Source organism: Podarcis raffonei, chromosome 4 (genome assembly GCF_027172205.1).
Source record: "Podarcis raffonei isolate rPodRaf1 chromosome 4, rPodRaf1.pri, whole genome shotgun sequence".
NCBI lineage: Eukaryota > Metazoa > Chordata > Lepidosauria > Squamata > Lacertidae > Podarcis > Podarcis raffonei.
In genome coordinates, this window is record NC_070605.1 from 52,710,734 (window position 1) to 52,731,598 (window position 20,865).

Here is a 20,865-nt window from a genome sequence, read left to right on the forward strand (position 1 = left end):
AAATCATCAAGGTTTTATTTTGGAAAAAATAAAGGAATAGATTGTATTAATGATAAAAGGAACTATCCTATATATTGAGTCAAGCCAGTAGCCTAGTGCCAACCTAGAGTAGTAATGGGTTTCAAAGCCATGGCTCATGAACCAAGGAATTGTTTTTTCCTAGCCTTGTACTGTTTTTCCTTGATCCCAAGCTCACCAAAAATGGCATTCACTATAAAATCTGAATAACTTTGATCTGAGTAGGATTTATTTTCTCCACCTTGACTTTAAGCTCACCAGACTCCAAGCTCACCAGAAATGACATTCATTATAAAATCTGAATAACTTTGAGCACAGTAGGATTTATAACATATTTCATGTTTGATTTGTTGGAACATAAAACATTAGATGCTCACAACATTATTTTATAAGCAAGTTTCAGTGCAGTACCTGGTATTGATTTATATTATACCAGTAATAATGTTACAGCTATTACAAATGAAAAGAAAAGAAAGAAAAGCTTGAAAAATTGGCTGGTCAATGTTAAGAAAACTTTCCAGCCCTGAGAATGAAAAAAGCTTACAGCAGTGTGATGAACAACACAGTTTTAGTACTTATGAGCACCATATTTCTGCTGCCTTGCCAGCTTTGGTAACATGCAGTCACTGTGTCTGATATATGTTTCAAGCTGGTGAAGAAGTAGTTCTGTGTGCATTAGAAGTTTGCAAAGCAGGGATATAATGGAGGCCTTAAGTGATATGATTTTTGTGACACATTTCATAAGCAATGTCATGGACCCCCCAAAAAGTGTGAGACACTTGTCAGGATTTGTTTCAAGGAAAAGTATTGTTGATGCTGATATCAACAGTCTTGTGAAGAAACATTGTCAATCTCTGGCGGGATTTCAGTCACACTATTAAATCTTCACAATGTTTACAATACCGCAATTGCTTCTTTAAATTATAGGATACAAAGCAAAAGCTTGCTAGTCTTTCCTATGGAAGGAAAGATTTCATGAGCTAAAATGTGTTTAATTGGCTTTAAGCAACAACAAAGTGTCTCACAAGGGATGACAAATTAGTTTCCTTTCTATATACCTCCTATGCCTTGTAGAACACCTCCTATGCCTTGTAGAACACAGCTAAAAATGTGTCACCTTAAGTATTTTTTATTTAGGAATATTTTTGCCTAGCCTTCATCACATAGCAATACTAGGATGGGGTAGCATGACTCTAGCACATTAACATTTCCACTAACATAGAGAAGCACTGTAATGAGTTAAATAAGATGACCTAATTTTGAATAGTCTAGATTTGGTTCTCTCCATTCCCCCTCCCCCCCCCCCATTTCCTTAGATATGGTTTTGAAGTATGGATTCACAGGCATACAATTCTATTTTCCCCTATGCAGCACAGAGAAATGAGAGTGGGGTGGAAATAGGTTTGGTGAGTGTGACAGATATACTAGGCCACCTCTATTGCAAGATGGCTTTGCTATCAACAGTAATACAGTTAAGAAGCACTTTTCATCTATAATGGTTGACACACAGATCATAGGGGATGAAGGTCTTTAGCGACTACTGCTGTAATGGATACAAATTTATCAAAATGTCTTACCAGGGTTGTAAAAAAGTAGTGATAGTATTCAGTCATCATTCCCATGGAGAGGATCTGTTGAGAAAGCAGATTGGGAAGGAGATAAGCCAGAGAGAGAAGCACAACACAAATAATAAGCAATCTACACGAGAAATTATGAGCATATTTGTATGGCAGGTGACTGCAGGGCTTATATTGCTTTTGCAGATCTACAGAATAGCACGGTGCTGTATGTGGTGCTGAGGGATAATAGCCTCATATCTAGATTGTGCCTTATCTTACTTTCCTTACCTGTATGCTAGTTTAAAAAATGGAAATGGGAAAGTGAGGTGGAGAATTGACAGATAAAATATATTTAGTACATTTGTGTGGGTAGGTTTCTGGTTTGTACATAATTAGCAGCATAGAAATCAGCACTAGTGAATGAAGGAATAGTGGTATGCTTTGTTTTTAACACATGTTGCTGCTTTCTCACTGTAAGGTTGTACTCCCTGTCCATAGCCCCCAATTCTCCTTCTGAGGGGAGAGCTATGGGGAAAGCAGACACACATACTCTGGAACACTGGATGAACCAGTACCTCCCCACCCCTTCAACAACAGCAAAATACTTTCATGTATTGTCATTTTTATTGAGCATATTTATTCGATCATGGAACTCAAGGCAGCATGCACGGGGCTTCCCAAAAGGCTCTCCCTCTAGACCAGGCTTCCATGACCTCAGCTCTCCAGATGTTTTTGGCCTACAACTCCCATGATCCCTAGCTAGCAGGACCAGTGGTCAGGGATGATGGGAACTGCAGTCTCAAAACAGCTGGAGGGCTGAGGTTGAACCTGCTCTAGACACTGATCAGCCCCAGGCCCCCAGCCATGCTTAGCTACAAGATGGAGGCGTCATATGCCTTCAGACGATGCACTAGCCAGTCAAAGTCTTACCAAATTGTGATTATGAATATCGTAATATTCTGATTTAGAATGAGAATATCAACAACAACAACACCAACAACACCACCACAGTGGTAACTGCTCCATTACACCTGAGGAAACCAAGACTTGGAAGCAGCTTATAATGTCCTTGTCTCTACTCGGGGAGTGGGAAGAGTATGGTAGAAACAAGCTTCATCAAGGTAATGCTTGATTTGTGAAACAGAGTCAGTTCCAAACTACAGAGTAGCAGATAACAGCTGCTGTTGTATTCAAGTGTTCCCCGTATAGTATGAACTCATATTGCTATCCTGGGGTGGCCTCCTTCTGCGCACAAGCTTTTAGTGTAAATGTACAACAATAAATTTGACAGAGTAGCCAAAGAAATTGTTCTTTAAATGGTGAATGCCTATGGAGAATTGATTGCTCGAAGGAGCCACAAAAAAGCTAAAAGAATGATTAGGCATAGCTTTCAAGGCTTAATATGTTTCAGATCTATGTAACTTAAAGGAAACTCTCTGTGGGAGGTACAACATTCCCTGAGAATGAAAATAACACCTTTAGTGGTCACACACACATAGCCACATCCTGACTCAACAGCACAGCTAACAAGCTAGAACCTCAAGAAAGTGGTTGGCTTTGCAGTACACGCCACCATCTCTTCTCTCAGGTCAAAGATGATTACTAACCTCTGCATCCTTCCATTCTCTCTGGCAGGCTTCATACAACCCCCCTTTTTATGCCTTTCCTCCAAATCCAGAAAAGTTATCAGCAGAATACAGAATAAAAGTCTTGAGGCTGATAAATTAACTGGAAAATGCAGGTGTCTGACTCCCACTAACTTTGAAACTCAGATGAAAAGACACAAGCTTAGCATGCTTAGATGGTTCAGTTTTCATCACTAGTAAATTCTTTCCGTAGAATTTTTTGGTTCAAAGAATTTAAGAATATCACAGACTGAGCAGAGTTATAAGATCTGTTGACTGAACAGCTTGGTGATATCTGTTGGTATAGATACCACCAGCCAATTTTCTCCAGATCATAGAGGTTACAAACTCCATCAAAGAAGTATTAGATACGAATTCAATGTTGTCTGGGGCTTTACTTAATAACATGAAACCATATCTCCATTACAGATAGGATTCAAGCAAAATATCATCTCTCCCTCAGCTAAAAAAACCACACACACACACACACACACACACACACACACAAAATGACCATCCATAATATTCTGCTGTATGACGTATAAAGGCTTCAGATTTCCAGGCTATAATCATACTGAAAATGGAATTCTCTCTCTGCAGTTTACCCTTGGGGGAAATTCAAGCAGCTATACTTATAATTACTTACTGCTTTTCCTTGCTGTTTGAATATGACAAGGGTTGTTATTCTTTGGTCACAATATGTCACATCAGACAGAAGTGGCCATATTAGCCCTTGACTAGAAAAACTGAATAGAAAATTAAACTTTCTCAGGTGAAGAAAGTAATAATATCCTGAAGAGAGAAAGCAGTGGTGGGAGGAGGTGGTTTGAGATTTTGCTTTTGTTGTGCACTTGCCATGAAGGAAAATTTAAACTGGCTAGTATTTGCAAATAAATAAATAAATAAATAATCAATCTGACATGTTGTGTTTCCATAATACTAGAGGAGGGAGGAATACTGTTATTAACCCTTCTAATATTCCAACTCTGGGCAACCCAGCTACTCTCCAGATTTCTCATTGCCTCACTGGGACATCAGCTTCTTACCTATTTTTTTGTTCTATTTCTTTCTTACTTAATCACCTATGATCAAAAAGCTTCTCGGGTTTCCCCCAGCTCTGACAACTTCCCAGAAAGATACAGCAGTGGTGTCCCTCATGAACACTAAACCCTAAACAAAGAATAAACTCCATAGAGTTGATTCCCCAGATAAGCACAGGTTCTAATCTATACTTGATTCATCTAATCCAACTCTGCTTTGTTATTGCATGATCTTCATCACCCAAATAGGGCTTCAGTACTCTCTATCCTGGGAGAAACTGCCTGATACTGGGAAGCAGAAGTGGGTGGGTTTAAGGTGGAAATGGGATTTGCTGAGCTCAGGTGATGCTAAACGGGGATCAGCAACCTTTTTCAGCCGTGGGCCGGTCTACCATCCCTCAGACCATGTGGTGGGCCGGACTATATTTTGAAGAAAAAAAATAATGAACAAATTCCTATGCCCCACAAATAACCCAGAGATGCATTTTAAATAAATGGACACATTCTACTCATGTAAAAACACGCTGATTCCTGGACTGTCTGCAGGCCAGATTGAGAAGGCGATTGGGCCTTAGGTTGCCTACCCCTGTGGTAATAGTTCTCGTGACTCTACCCTTTATGAAGGCTATGCCATACATGAGATCCCCCACAACTTTTGAGGCAGAAGAAAGGTGGTATCAAAGATACATCAGAAGTCTCACTGTGAATTGATGAAAGGAAGATATTACCTCTGTGGGCCTTCTCAGTAGTGGCGCCCACCCTGTGGAACACCCTCTCATCCGATGTCAAGGAAATAAACAACTGTCTTTTAGAAGACATCTGTAGGCAGCCCTGCTTAGGGAAGTTTTTAATGTTTGAATTTTATTCTGTTTTTAATGTTCTGTTGAAAGCCGCCCAGAGTGGCTGGGGTAGAAATAATAAATTATTATATGTGACAAGGAGAAGAATTTTCATGTCGTGATAAAAAGACACCCTTGAAGAAAGAATAGTGGACCAGGGTTTGTTGAAAGAATATACTTATGTGAAACTGTAATGCTGCAATCCTACACAAAGAGGTAAGCCCTGTTGAGCACAGTGGGAATAATTTCTTAGAAAACTTTTTACAGTTTTCATGTGCAAGAAACCTCTAATTATCTGCATTCCACAATTGTGTAAAACTCCAATATTTGGATGTCTATCCAGATATGGGGTTTCTATCTCAATTTTGTTGCAAAAGTCTGCCTCTAATATACTCCAGCTCTTTGAAGAGCTCATAACTGTGTATAGAGCCTATGCATGAACAAGTGGTATGCATGCACACAGGCAGCAGACAAAGAGATGTGTTTGGGCATGAAATGCCAATCCAAGGCCTCACACGTATGTGGTGTTGTTTAGTTGTGTCCGACTCTTGTGACCCCATGGACCAGAGCACGCCAGGCACTTCTGTCTTCCACTGCTTCCCGCAGTTTGGTCAAGCTCATGTTCGTAGCTTCAAGAACACTGTCCAACCATCTCGTCCTCTGTCGTCCCCTTCTCCTTGTGCCCTCCATCTTTCCCAGCATCAGGGTCTTTTCCAGGGAGTCTTCTCTTTTCATGAGGTGGCCAAAGTATTGGAGCCTCAGCTTCACGATCTGTCCTTCCAGTGAGCACTCAGGGCTGATTTCCTTCATAATGGAGAGGTTTGATCTTCTTGCAGTCCATGGGACTCTCAAGAGTCTCCTCCAGCACCATAATTCAAAAGCATCAATTCACACATATGTAGGCTATGCTAATCTTAATTTGAGCAGGAATTGTGCGCATTCTACTCATAGAAGGCCCAACCATTCATTCTTCCTCGAATAATCACATTATCACAGGATCCTGGTGGGCAGGGGTGCCAACTTGAATAAAATATGGGGGGGTGATTGGCAATGCCCATCAACAGTGCACCAACAAGTGCACTGTGCTGGGCTTATACATTTTAGGAGGGAAGTTCCTGCTCCTAAACTCTGGTGACTGCAACATAATTGCATTCACATACACATAGTCAGGTATACACATTTGCACTTCAGCCTACCATGCATGCTATTCCTGCAGGATGCATCTCAGCACAATAGCAGATCAGGCACTAAAGAGCTTTACAGCCTGATTTTCTTGGTTGGGATCCTAACCCAGAACTACTATATGGGAAAGCTAAGGAAACTCTCAGTTTAGAGAGCTTACCCTCAGCTGCTGGTTCTGACTGCTACGCACGTACAGGACATCATTAAAAGCTGCAAGAGCCTCTCCAGGCACAGGGTAGGTAACCTTTGAAATCTTCCACATGTTCATAGCCTTTAAATCAGCTTTTGAGAGATGTTCACACAGGTTTTGCTTGTCCAAAAGAGGCTCAAAGAGAATCCCACTGTTGAAAAATAGCTGCTGAACACAGTGATAATGAGCCAAAATCTAATCCACCTGAATGCGGTTTTATTGCTTCCCAGAAGCTGAAAAGCAGATGGCATGATAACTTTGATAGAAACAAATGGGCATTTTCTTCCTTCTTACCTGTTTAAGGATTTCTGCTGCTGTTTCATGTGAGCAATCAAATATCACATAGAACTCTTTGCCCTTCTTCATCTCCTTGAGTAAAGGCCGGGCATCTTTATTCCCAGAGGGCAACTGCCGGATTTTGATTTTAATGTTGTATCTAGAAGGGGCTTTGATGAGTTCTTGCAGGCGAATTAGACCTGGAAAATGACACCCAATCATTCAAATAGCTGTTCTGTGCAATGAATCTTCACTGTCATTTAGACTCAACATTTAATTTCACCATTCCGCAATATATTTCAAATTTACTCCATATAAAAGCTTAATGTGTTAGCATATCATTTATCAGATCTTTCACTGGTGAAGCTTAAGGAGTTTCTTTTTGCTTTATGGGCACCTTCACCCAGGAAAAAAACACACCCTGAAAATCTATTTAGAAACTTATTGGCACATAATTGTTTACTTATTAAAATTATACCACACCCTCCTCCCAAAAGAGCACAGGGCCTCTTTCTCTGAGCCTCAGATCACAATATCCTTTAATATTAAACAAGTCACACTCTGAAAACCTCGCGTTTAATTTACATTAAAGATCAGTAAGCAATGAAATAATAAAGTGCGATGAAAGGCCTGCCCTTCTGTTTTGTGGACCACATGTTTAGTGAAAGTGGATTGCTGTGACTCTTGGCACTATGCAAGCATTTTGTGGTCAACTTCTATGTGGTAAGAGAACCAGTCAGGAATCCAAATACAGGTCCAGTTTAGCAAGGTGTTGAGATGAATGCTGGTCTGATATTTCAGCCAACATTTAATTTGCACCCTCCCCTCCATGAATGGTCAAATGGAAACTGGGGAGGGTTGTATTCTCTGTCTGTTTTCTGTTTCCTTGAGTTAGCATTGTGAAATGGTGGAGTGGAATATCTGTTTGATTTTAACTTCTTGTCTTTCCCAGCTTTAAACTTCTCTGTCACATTGTTGGAGGGCTATAAAATGATTCTCTTTGCTCCATGTAGTTTATCAACCCAGCTGTGTTTGCTGGAGTTACTGGACACTCCAGAGAAGGCCGACAAACTTCAAAAAGCCATTTAAAGCATTGTTCAGATGGGAGACATGTGACCATGGTGGCCAACTTCAAGACTCAGACAAAAATGGAACCAGGAGGAATTGGGGAGAGGCAACCCCCCTCCCCCACAAAGTTAGCCATGTGCCTTGAGCTTGTTTGGAGGTTCTAGCAGGGGAGCGCAGCTATCGTATACCCTTGACCGAATAACGGTACACTCCTTCTATCTGGGATGGTCGTCCTCTTCCACCGAGCGCGCAGCTTCGGGAGGGACGCACATGGAGCGGTGAGGGAGGGAGGGGACACCCGCCTAGCCAGCCAGATCAGCCGAATCAACCCTGGCGATCAATGGGGTGACAGACGTCGCAGCCAGATCGCCCTCACACCAGGGAGAAGAGTCGGCTGAAGAAGATTGGAAAAAAATTAAGGACTATTTACAGAAATACTGTAAAATTAAGGAAAGATAAATGGTGTTGGATTGAAATTGAGTGGTTTCTAGCTGTAATGATATCAAGGAACATAGAAGGGGGGGGGAAAGGGTTTGAAAAATAAGGTAATGTTATAAGCTGTAATGCTTTAAATGAAGGATTTGCTGAACTAATAATTTTAATTGGGATACAAGGAAGAGAAGTATGAGAAATTTGTTATTCAAAAGTATGATTTATGAACTGTATGTCTTTTTTAATGTTTTTGTTTGTTCTGTTTTTGTTTGTTTGTTTTAAAAATTGGAAAATCTAATAAATATTCTTCAAAGTTAGCCATGTGTCCAAAACTAGAGTAGCTGGTGTAGGAGTGCAGTGGCTGTTGCTAGCTGGGCCTAAGGGAGAAACAAGAGGGCATAGAAACAGAAGTGGTTGCAAAAATATCCATTCTAGAAAACCCATTGAAACAAATGGATACTGAGTAGTGTGGAATAATCAGTCATATATAACCAACATGCTCTAATTAATGCACGAAGGGGTTAAGACCATAGAGTAAGCTGTCCTGCCAGGCTTAGTTAGGTCACTCTTCTCAACTTGGGAATAAGGGTTATCTAGCCTTTGCCCTTCCCATTCCACCATGTGACCCTTACCAGTAAGGAGTTCTAAGATGGTTGCTCCAGCTTAGCTGTGCGGCTTATGCAAGTCTCCTTTATGTTTCTATACAAATAATTTAGAAACAGCCACATTTTATAACCTACTTTTTATTGCTTGTGTTTTCTAACTGCTTTATGGGAAAGCACATGAATCTAACCTTTTTTTAACTTAACAAATGTGTGGTCTCTTTCTATGCTAAGGGAAGAGGGTAATTTAGGAAGCAACTCAGAAGAGGATATTTTAAAGGTCTAACAACCTACATTTACTTTGCTGCATATTTTGTGATTTTAAATCTCTCTCACTAAGAGTACTTTCCCCAAACCTGGAAATTCTCCCTTTATTTGCATATCTTTAACCAAATCAACAAGTAGCAATAAGTGTAGAACTGAATAGCAAAGGGATGCCTAGGGTATCACTATCCAGAGCCCTGAAGGTCAGCAGACAGAACACACCTGCCAGTTTTCTAAGCCTTCACCTCTCTTGAAAATAGAGCTATCTTTCAACCTGTCCTGAGTTGAATAATTTGGCCATGGTTGACAAAAACAGTCACTGTCCTGTAATGCAGAAATCAACGGGGTGGGGGTGCAGGATGCTGGATTCCATTGACTTGAGTCAGGTGTATCGCACAATCCTATAATTATTCAAAAGTAAGCCCAACTTGATTCAGACATACTTCCTAGAAAGGGTGCTTACAAATATATTCCAAATCTGTTTATATCCAAATATGGGTGGAGGATCAGGCTGCAAATATTTAAAATACAGTAGGTTGCTGTCTGTTGAGGTCAATAGGTAAATAATCCTCTGCTTTAAAAAAAGACATTCAAGAGTTTCTTTTGCACCCTCTGTCCAGTTATGTACAAAATTTGTTTACTCATTCATACACATAAACACACCCTTATGATGTTCTCCAATGAAGCCAAAGGATAATGGGGCTGTTTAGAAAAAGATATTGAATTAAAGCAGGAATCGCCTAAAAGCCCTTTTGACAAATGGTAATTTTGAAAATGAATCATCAGCCTGCCAGCACATTTGATTTACTTCCTGTGCAAACCTACTTAGCATCTCTGGCATTAGAAGTGCACTAATAGAATGCAAGCTGAAGTATAAAGCAGCATAAAGTATCACCCTATTTCCTCTGATGTGAAGTGGTGATTGCTATGCTGCGAGCTATTGGCTTTAGCTCAAGGCCTCGCATTGCATGAGGAAAATTGACTTTTTTCCTTGGTAGACTGATTCTCTCCTTTCAGTTTTTAAGCATCCACAAACCAATACAGAATATGAACCATTATGATTATTCAAGTGGAAATTGTAGTAGCACAATACAAAGCATAGTTTGGCTGCTAAAAGGGAGGCCTCAAACTGCAAAATTCAGGTTCACAGGCTTCCTGAAAGGACTTTTTATACAGTTGATGAGCTAGCAGAGGGAAGCTGGCTGTAAATCCACAGCTCAGCTGTATTAAGCAGCAAAGAACCCGGTTCAGCCACTGTGACACAAGTTACATTAACAGAGAAAAATGGGGCTTCAGGCACAATAATTTCAGGTGTAATTTCCGTTTGCTGATAAGAACTCTTTGGCTCAAAATGATCCCTTTGTCATATACTGTCCTGTGGCAGCAAAAGTCCGCATAATAGCTACCGGTGAGTTTTAAGGAAATGGAATTGATTAAGGAAAATGTCTGATCCACAATTGATGCTCAGAAAGCACGTGGCCATCTATATATATACTTGCATTCATGTGCAGTGGCAAGAAAATATTCCACAAAGGAAAAATAGAGAAAATATATACATTCTCTTTCAGTATCTTTTTTGATATAAAGTTGATAAATAATAATAAACAACAGTGTGTTTTAAAAAGTGTTGTGATGCCTACCTGTACTGTCTTCGTATACTACAGTTATTATCTTCCAGTTGTAATATAGCACCAAATCCAATACTGCTCTGCTGATGGCTGCATAGTCTGGGTAGAGGTTGATGTAAAATGAATCTTTGTTATCCACTGTAGGATGTTTCCATCGGGTCTGTATATGTGGAACTTCAAGTGCATTGCAGATAGATTGTACCGCACTGACTGATGAGCTGTGAGATGGTCCAAAGAGGGCAGCTACCCCAAGAGCAAGCTGATCACATGCTGTATGAGAGAGGGATAATGAAAAGACCAATTATGCTGTAGGACCATTTTACTCTTTTGCTCTTTTGTCTAACTGAATAGGTGGAATTGCTGAATTTGGGGGGAAATGAGTTCAAAATTGGGGTGGGGGGAGCAAGGGCCAGCTCATCAAAATTTTATACCATCATTGTTTTCAACTACACAGATGGGATACAGCCTATTACAAAACCCCAAGAACTTCAAATAAAAATAATGCAAGGGTTTCACTTCATTACTTTTAAATAGGGCTGACTTCAAATCCCTCAGTCACGATTGTGAGACATTCAGGAGCCCTGAGCTGTTCTAGTAATGTATTCACCCAATGAAAGTCTTATGAATTATGATGCATGGCACAGTGACATAGATACATTTCATTGCACAGCAAGGATTTCCAAGCTACCTGACAAATTGCTATCCAAGGGTGTTATAGTTTGTTAATTTCAAGGCAAACACTCATAGAGGATAAAGGGTACTATTATTCATGGTGACACTTTATGTTGTGAGATGTACTCATTTTATGTGGACCTTTGAGGAAACCAAAGATGGAACTAGAGATTTGCACATTATACTAATATTTATCATGCATTGAATCATTTTTTAAAAGCAAGAATTCTAGTAATGGGAAATCAAAATAACATTTTACATGTTGATCTCGTCCGAGTCCCTGATAAAATGCAAATTATTTTATAAGAAAGACTGGAGTCATTTTAATATCCTTGAAATAGCATGTATGATTCATGCTTAAATTTGCTTCTTTCATGATAAATTATAATATATTGAGCAACAAATCAGAGAAATTTCTTACTGATATTTAAAATTCCTTTAAATATCTATATGCTGATTTCAAATGGCCAAACGGTCAGTTTAATCTGGCCCCTGTGGCAGTTTACCTCCTGGGGTAAAAACCTCAACAACTTCAATCCTAAAGAAAGCTCCTTTGGTTGGCCCTCACAGCCCTTTACTTCATCAAATCTGACCCTCTTTGTAAAAAGTTTGGACACCACTGGATTGCATTAAGACACTTAAAGGTATTGCTGATGAATACTCTACCACTGAGCATCCTAGGAAGCGGTGTGCAGAGTCAGAGCCAAAGTGGGCGCATCACCCCTTTTCTCTCTAATTCTCTATTCCTCTGCTGCTGCAGAAGGGACAGACCGCTCTTGCAAGAGGCCTGAATGGATCACTTGCAAATTGCTTTTGAAATTAGGCTGAGAGCCACATGAAATTAGACTGAAGGCTACATGTGGGCGGAAAGGTGCAGTTTGCCCACTGCTTTATTTTAAAGGTAGTAAGAAGATCACTTAAGAGCCATCCAACCAATGAAAATGAAACTATCCCAAAAGTGTCCTTTTCTGAAAGCTATGAGCCTGTTCTGGCTTTGAAACTGGGACCAAAGCAGATGTTCTGAACGGTTCTACAGTCAAACAGTGAAGAACTTTGCACAGCCAGCCTTGCCATTAGAAATTGGAAGAGGCAGTTGGGATGTCATGCTTTATTGTTGTATGCTTAGCCAAAGGAGAGGTACTTTGGGGATTTTCTTCATCAGGTACCAAAATAACTTGGTCAGCCTTCAAGACTACACATCTTGACTCTGCCTGGGGTAGCTCCATTTGCGGTTTTGGCTGAGACAGAAAAATGTCCTATGTAGCATCTAGTAAAAGACTATGTGCATGTGTGTGTCACCATGCACTCAACTGCAACTCTAATCACAATTATCACATCTATATAAAGCTACCTGAAGTGGCTTGAATGGCAGTAAACGATGACTGCATTTCAACCTGGATACGTCCTTCATCTACTTGCATCAAGTCAACCCTTATTCTCAGCTTACCAATGTAGTAATATGGATTTTATCACCTCAGGCAACTAGCCAACAATGAGAATCTAACTAAGAGGTGAAAGCAAACAGGGTTGATTATCATCTACTATGGAGAAGTTGTCAGAGAAATTGATGGTATGACCTTAGCCCCATTATGTTATGTTTCAAACTTTTATTATTGTTGTTGTTATTATTTGTTTAGTGGCCTCGGTTTACATGTGCTACCTTCCACAATATAATTTGCAAAAGTGAGGTCTCCACAAGAAGAGTTCACTAAATTTAGAGAAGCTAAAGGCAGGTGGAAGAGGAGAGACAAGGTAATAAGGGATGTGGGATACGACTGTTTGATCATGAAGTATTCATACTTTATTCCACAGGGATTAGAATTTTTTGAGCGATTTATTAAATTGTTCCTCAGGATGCCAGACAAGCAAGCATTTAATCCATTTATCTTTCTCTGAAGAAACAAGGCATGTCTGACACCATCTAATCTACATGCAGACCAGAAGTCCTGCCTCATCAAAAAGCCCACTTGGGACTGTTGATTTTTCTTAGGCACAACTAGTCATTCACCTCTTAGAGGCCTTCTTGACATATATCATATAAATGGTAATTTATCTCATGGTCCTTTGAAATAAAGACCTGTACATTTTCTGATGGAACCACATGTGGCATCAGAGTCATGAATTACTAAGAAAGGATTCAGAATGCGCTCTGCAAATGTATTCACTACATAACGGACTTCAGTTTCTGAGAATCAAATAGGTTTACTAGCAAATAAGTTTATGAAACTGTCTACCATGCTGCTACTACTCACATAAACTTATTACAGCCTTGAAATCCAACAGTGATTTCCAGCAATATTTTCATAAATCTGATTAAGGTAGCTTTTAGGCAGGAAATTTTATTCAGCTAAGGGATCTTTTACTTCCATTTTCTTTAACCATGTTTTAAATAACTTTTTATTTTAATTGTTCCTTAGAAGTTTCAGTGGGGCAGACAACTATTTATTCTGTTACAATTGATGTATTGCTTTTTTACCATGCATGTTACCTTGGAATAATTTTTATTCAGAAGAGTAGGATAAGTTTTCAATAAATAAATAAATGCTCAAAAATGCAGATACAAATGTTCCATTTTAACATTCTGTGGGGCTTTCCTCTATCAATTTTTAATTTAAAAGGTTATTGTTTAGAAAAGCTTTCTGCTTTCAAGGTTATACCATTACAGGCTGACTTGATTGAAGTAGACTTTTGTGATTCAAGTAGACTGTGGTCTAGGGGCATTTTGTCAATACTCCTATATGGTCAGGGCTTAATTAAAAATATTTTACAAAAATTCACACTCGGAGACACAGGCAAAACAAATGCAAGGATAGTAACCGGTCTGCTCTCTCAAAATATTGATAGTATGTCTGTGGTGCACATCAATACACACAACCCTTTACAAATGCTTGAAGATTAAATACTGAAATACTACATGTCCCATACTGTAGAAAGGCTGCTCATTTATAAGCAGGGAAGAGAGAAAATGTTTGATTTTCTGTCGCATACTATTACTATCACAGAGCTAAATATTAGCAAAGAAGATCAGCTCAGCATGGCTCTCTAGATATTTAAATATCGCAAGCAATTACAGCCATTTCAAATCTTATACAAAACAAAGAATTAGATTGTTTCAGATAATTATGCAGTAAAGGCCTAGATTGTGGTTGAAGAAATATGCTGGCCTGGATGTGTTGTCACAGATTATACTGAAAAAAACCCAACCTATTTGACATTTATTAGCTAAATTTAGCTGCAATAAACTGACTACAAGGAAAGACAGAAATTTTTAGAGGCAATGTGGGCACAACATTTGAGAGTCACTTAGAAGTTACCTCGTCTTGAAGCTTCAAAACTATCAAAAAGGTTTATTCTCTGGATGTCATAGGTTAATGTGGTATTAGGCATCAGTGTTCTGTTTCTGTTAATGTTGGTGACTGCAAATTTGAAAGCTAACTCTTCCACGTTGACAGGTTCATTTTCCACAGTTTCAAATATCCCGCCTGTGAAAATAAAGAGATAAAAAAATAAGCTTTAGTCATGTTTTAGCTTGTCTTAGCATGTCATTACATACAACACCAATCTAAATGAAAATAAGGAATGTCCATTTCAGAACAAGGAATAGAGAAAAAATCGGTGGAGAGAGTAATTTTATTTCTTGTAGCACCTTGGTATATTGGTATTCAGCTGATGGCTTGACCATCAGTTGGTCAACACAAGAGGATAATGAGAAGGTAAACCAGTTTGAGGTTTTTTTAAAAAACAATCAAATGGTATATAAATTGTTTGAAATAAATGAAGAAGTAAATTTTGATTTCAATCAACCACAGGGTCGTTATGGTTTGTTGAAATAAGCCAACATCATCAACCATGGTTGGAAGGTGACTTGTTTCAAACAAACCAGAGTTTAGATGAACCAGTTTTTCAGATTCAGATTACATGTGTCCAGAGAAGGGCAACAAAGATAGTGAGTGGCATTCCGCCTATGGTAAGCGTGATGTCTTGTCTGAACCAGGCCTCTGTCTTTCAGCCTTTATTGAGATAACAGCATGAAGGAGTAAATCACAACATAAAGATTGTAAGTGTATAGTATCCAATAACATAACACATATTTTTAAAATTTGAGGTCCAGCTTAAGTGGCACCTGTCATTACTTCAATAAATATCTCTCATGCCCCAGCTGTATGTGAACATGTACTGTAGATAATGCCCCTTAGATTATATCAATCACATGGCCAAATTCTGTGGAAATGTGGGGCTTGAGAAATGCATAATAAACAGCATATTTTGAAGCAAGTTCTTTAAGCAGCCACATCTAACTGCAGCTCTTGATTTGCATGTATAATTTACTCATTTACTGCTATCCACTAGAGAATACTTTGAATTTTGCAGTCACTTATTTCCCCATGTGAAATTCACAATTCACATATTGCTTAATATTTCCCAGTCAACAAAATATAATCTGCTAATGTGCTGCAAGGGCTCTTTTGCTTTTTATATGTCGCCGGTATAGAGTAGCATAGTCATTATCTGACAATCAGGAAATGGAAATACACAGTAGAATTACAACCTGCTTTACATTTTAACTCAGCAGTCACAATGTTAATAGTTCTTAGAAGAAAATAAGATTGAAATGTCATACACTTTTTAAGCAAGTAACATTAGGTTTACCATTTAAATAACATGTAATTTTATAGATGATCACATCTTAAACAATTTTATTATGTATCCCTCTATATTACAGCTGCCTCACAATTCTTTATCCCATAATTCTTTTAGATAATGAATAATGGCATTACCAACCAGTCTACTGGTCCCTTGGTTCACTCTACTTAGTATTCCCCAATAGTACTTCGTTTGGATTATAGTACCAACTACTGAGCTACATGCTGAAATTAATGTCAGTCAGCTCTGTCCGTCATATTTTTCTCTTATCAGGACTCCTGTAATCTCTGGAAGATTTATATCTATAAGTTCCCTCCAGCCATCAAGAAACATCTGACAGTTCCTTTGTCAGTTTGAACACGAACCAAATAACTTTCATTGCTACTATTTGTCACCGTCCCCTCACTCACTGAGTTGGCATCCACCTTTTGGGGTTGCAGAATCCTGCTTTTCCTATAAATGCAAACTTCTTGCAGTTCAGCCAGTAATTTTCCTGCACAAGCTTGATCATAAAAAATGGTGTTACAAAAAGGGTCACCGCCTTGCTTGTGATATAGGACTGCCTAAGAGACATTCTGTGTAATTTATGAACAAGACAGCAGAGATCCTCTTAGATACCCTGGACACACGGAAAGGAAAGAGCCAGGCCTGCATCTATTTCTTTCTAGTAATCAATTAGCCTTGAGACACAGCAGCCTAGTATGGTTGAGATTGCAATCAAATAAGGCTCCTTAATCAACTCCAGGTTTCTAATTCAGTATAGTTTTATCAGTCCTGGAATCCTAAATTCTTTGGGAGGGCACACCAAGGGTCAAAGGGTGCATTGGATCTCCCAATCTGAGGACAGGGAGAGAGAGCTCCAACTTTGGAAAGGGAGATCAAGTGTTATTTTCCCTCCCATCTCTGACTTGTACAACTACCTCTGTGGCTGTTACCCTACTAGTATTGAACTCTGACGTGGCAGGACCAAAAGGGGGGTGTGCTGGGAAAATATATGAAGACCCGGTGACTTTCCAATCATCTGATACTCCTCCAAACCCAGAAACTTGAGGATTGCCTCTCTCCACATGAATCTACCCAAATCCTGCAGTCCCTTCTTTGTGTGCAGGCCCTTCTTTGTGTGTCTCCTCCACAAAAGCTCTGGAGGGTGGCTACATGAGAACGGGCCTACATGTGCTTTTTAAAAAACACATCCACATGATGCCCTTCAGTAGTTCCACAGGTGGGTAACGTGGGGTTTACATTGTACCTCCCCATTACCACATTATCCATGGATCAACATTGTCTGGACACAAAAAGAACGTGTACATGCAGGGTACATCAGATCCACTTTAATTTGCTGGGTGTACACAGCCTCGTTATTCAATGAAACTAAAGGAAGCCTCCAGACTAAAGATTGGAAAGTTCCTCAGCTGTAAGATCAGTCATTACTTACGCTTAGCTTGTGCCATCTTTGTTCATGCCAATATTTAGTCCCTTTAACACCATAAAGTTAAATCACTTCCCTGATTCTGCTGCTTTTGCTTTGGCATTGATTTCCCACCCACCCCCACCGCATGATCTAAATGTGCAAACTATTTATGAGATTATTAGTTCTCCAGTGGTTCGTCTTTGAAAATAAAACACTGAATACACTTTATGAGCTTTCCTGTAGAAGGAATCATGACATATATGCAAGTAACAAATTATTCATCTGTTTCAATATTTACTCAATACCTCACAAGCTTGTGAATCATAATCTCTAGACTGACGGTGAAATGGAAGATTAAAGTGGCAGCCTTGATGGAGAACCCATAAAATGTCAGATGCTGTATATAGGTAAACATAATTAGTGTATCTTAGAAATTAACTGCCTGGAAAGAGCTACAAGGAAGAAACTCAATATAAAAAAGATAATGAAATAAATCATTAAAAATGCTAGGAAAGTCTGCGCATGGAAGTCAGTGCAGATCTTTGGACAAATGTGCAGTTTATAGTGAGTATACATACGAAGATCTGAGTGGAAGGTCTTTAGAGGTAAAGCCTATAATTTCCCAATTCATTTGCTTGATGTAAAATTACAGGTCCATTCTATTACAGGTTTTGCAGCCTAATAAAGGCCTGGAACATTCAGATTAACAGCCACATCCTATGTATGTTTACTTAAGAGTCTCACTGAACTGAATGATGCATACTTTGTTGTAAACCTGCCAAGAACTCTGTCCTGAAGCATTCAAATGATTATTTCAAAATGGATTGGCTAGAGCATTCCTGTGGGATTAAAGACACTAGCATATCCTTTACTCTTCCCAAAACTCTCATAAATTCACGGGAAGAATGTGATATTTAATCCTTTAAGCAGGGGAAAGGAACTTTTACATGCTGCTGGACTAAAAGTACCACCAACCAATAGCCATGATGGCTGGTATTGATGGAGTCCAACAACATCTGAAGGGCCACAGATTCCTTACCTCTGTTTTAAATGGCACAATAGAAGTGCAGGAAGCTGCTTCATACCAGTGCAGACTAGTTGTCCATCTTGCCCAGCTTTATTCACTCTGACTGGCAGCATGTCAAGCCGAGAAACTTTTGCATAACTGTTACCTGATCTTTTTACCTGGAGATGCCAAGGGTTGACTCTGGGATCTTCTGCATGCAAAGAATGCATTCTAATACTGAGCTAAACTCATTCCCACACATACTATGGCAAATGAGCACTTTGGAGTGACGTGTGCTATGGATATATTCCCAAATCTTCCTCTAATTCTGCCCTGATTCTACATGGGCATGATTATGAATCCATTTTGAGTGCTGTATGCTGTATGCAGTTCTGGTTACCCAGCTCAAAAAGGATAGTGTAGAGCTCAAAAGTACAGAAAAGAGCAGCCAGAATGATGAAGGTTTGGGGGCATTTTCCCTTACAAGGAAGGCTCAAATGGTTGAAGTATTTAGTTTAGAGGGAAGTATGACAGAGGGCTAATCTACACTTCCATTTGTCCCATGACTTCTTCCGTTTGGCCCATGATTTCTAGGCATGGGTCCAAAACATTTTTCTTTAGTCCCACCATTTTCCCTGACAAAACCTGCTGTTTATTGCTGAATCGGAACAAACGTCAATCTGCCGAAAACCCAATTGACATTTGTTTTGTTTCAGCAGGTTTTCTTGGAGAAAGAGGCAAGATAAAAGACAAACCTCTTGGAGCCATGCCTAGGATTCATGGGACAAATGGGAGGGGGAATGAGCATATATACAGAATAAGGAATAATAATACATTTGAATTTTTAGCATAAGATAAGCTCCATTGTTCTCTTTCTCTGAATCCTTACTTACTGCTGTTGACATCTGATTGCACATGTGTGAAAGTATTAAAGAATGAACTAAGATCTGATGGATGTTTCAGGTGACTGGACTAAGATGTAGTTACTAAAATCATTATTTCAAAATGTAGTCATGTCATACATCTTGTGTATGCTTTGACCTTGAACTGTCTACAGTAAGTGTCTAGTAAATAAGTCACACTAGAGAACATAAATGCATATACCAAGTAGCAACAGTTTTTGAGACAAAGACAATAACTGATCTGATATTTTACCAAATGTGTTATACTTTGCATGTAAGTGCTCTCAGTTCTATACCTAACATAAACGAATTCCAGTTAAAAGTTAGCAAGGCTGCAAAAAACTTTTGCCCGGTGCATTTGAAGGCTGTTGCAAGTCAGTGTAGACAATAGTGGGCTGTATTAGAGGTGGGTAATGTGCGACCCTTTAGATATTGCTAGACTGCCATCTTCACCATTCCTGACCGTTGTAAAAGCTAGCTGGGGCTGATGGTTTAAAGAAGGGACTGGGAACCTGTGGCCTTCTGGGTGTTGCTAGACTACAGCTCCCATCATTCCTGACCATTGGTTATGCTGGCTGGGGCTGATGGGACTTGTAGTCCAGGAAAATCTGGAGGCGCACAGATTTCCCACCCCAAGTTTAATGCATCTTTTTGCTTCCATTGGAAACTATGTACCACACCACTGTTTTCATTTCAACATAGATTCAAACCAGCACAAGAGAGTTATTTCATTATTTTCATAAATAACTAAAGCATAATTGTGAAATACCCACTTATTTAACAGTGTATCTTTAAATACAGTGCACTTTTAGAAACACAAAATAAGTATGAACGAAAAGTAGCTATAAACAAAGTAAATAAGACCAGAAGGGAATTCGCTTTTAAATGCCTTATGGAACAAAGTATGGGTAGACTCTTCTCTGAGCTAATATTATTGACTTTTTCTCTGGAATTATTATACAATTATGTATAGTAAAGTTCTGTTTGTGGAGTTATGAATTAATTAAAGACATGTAAAGAACTCACACATAGATATTAAAATCACCATATTCTCACACTCTTAGATGAGAATGAGGCTGGAAGGTTATTAGATATTTCCGGCAACCATTTACACTTCAGTCAGATTAATTGCATAGGTACAGAAATACCTTTGGACATTACAGCCGGAGACATTGTCACAGCATATTAACATGAACCCCATGATCAAATTAATATTTCAACCTTATGTGTTCCTGCCATAACTCCTGGGGAAGCAGAATCACAGAGCTGAGAAAGTCTTGAAGGTGAGCTAAGACAGGATGTTCTATATGCAAACCTTTCTAACAAATTAGGCTACATCAATTAAAAATATGGATTTGGGTGTTCAAATCAGTGGCAGCAGAGAAGGCATCAAGGAATCATGCTTCCTGTATCACAGATGTAACTTCCTGTTCCCTCCCCACTCCCTCTCTCTCTTCCTTTGACCAGCGTTGGATGCAGACATGTCTTCACTTGCTCCAGTTTTAGG

At 39.2% G+C, this 20,865-nt stretch overlaps 1 protein-coding gene and 1 long non-coding RNA gene across 7 annotated transcripts in view; one reads left to right on the forward strand and one right to left on the reverse strand.

Annotated features, from left to right (window-relative positions):
* LOC128412959 (uncharacterized) overlaps positions 1–5,625 on the forward strand; it is a 71,169-nt gene extending 65,544 nt beyond the window's left edge. The window contains exon 3 of the long non-coding RNA XR_008330203.1: positions 5,185–5,625. This is a non-coding gene — a long non-coding RNA (uncharacterized LOC128412959). The remainder of the gene's footprint in view (positions 1–5,184) is intronic.
* GRIK1 (glutamate ionotropic receptor kainate type subunit 1) overlaps positions 1–20,865 on the reverse strand; it is a 254,449-nt gene that overhangs the window by 54,253 nt on the left and 179,331 nt on the right. For all 6 annotated transcript variants that reach the window (XR_008330202.1, XM_053386552.1, XM_053386550.1 and 3 more), the window contains 4 exons: positions 14,710–14,877; positions 10,736–10,993; positions 6,748–6,929; positions 1,596–1,649 (listed from right to left, as the gene is read on the reverse strand). Coding sequence is in view for 5 of the 6 variants with exons in the window: in XM_053386550.1 (XP_053242525.1) it covers positions 1,596–1,649; positions 6,748–6,929; positions 10,736–10,993; positions 14,710–14,877 (662 nt within the window). In the remaining variant the exon portion in view is untranslated. The remainder of the gene's footprint in view (positions 1–1,595; positions 1,650–6,747; positions 6,930–10,735; positions 10,994–14,709; positions 14,878–20,865) is intronic.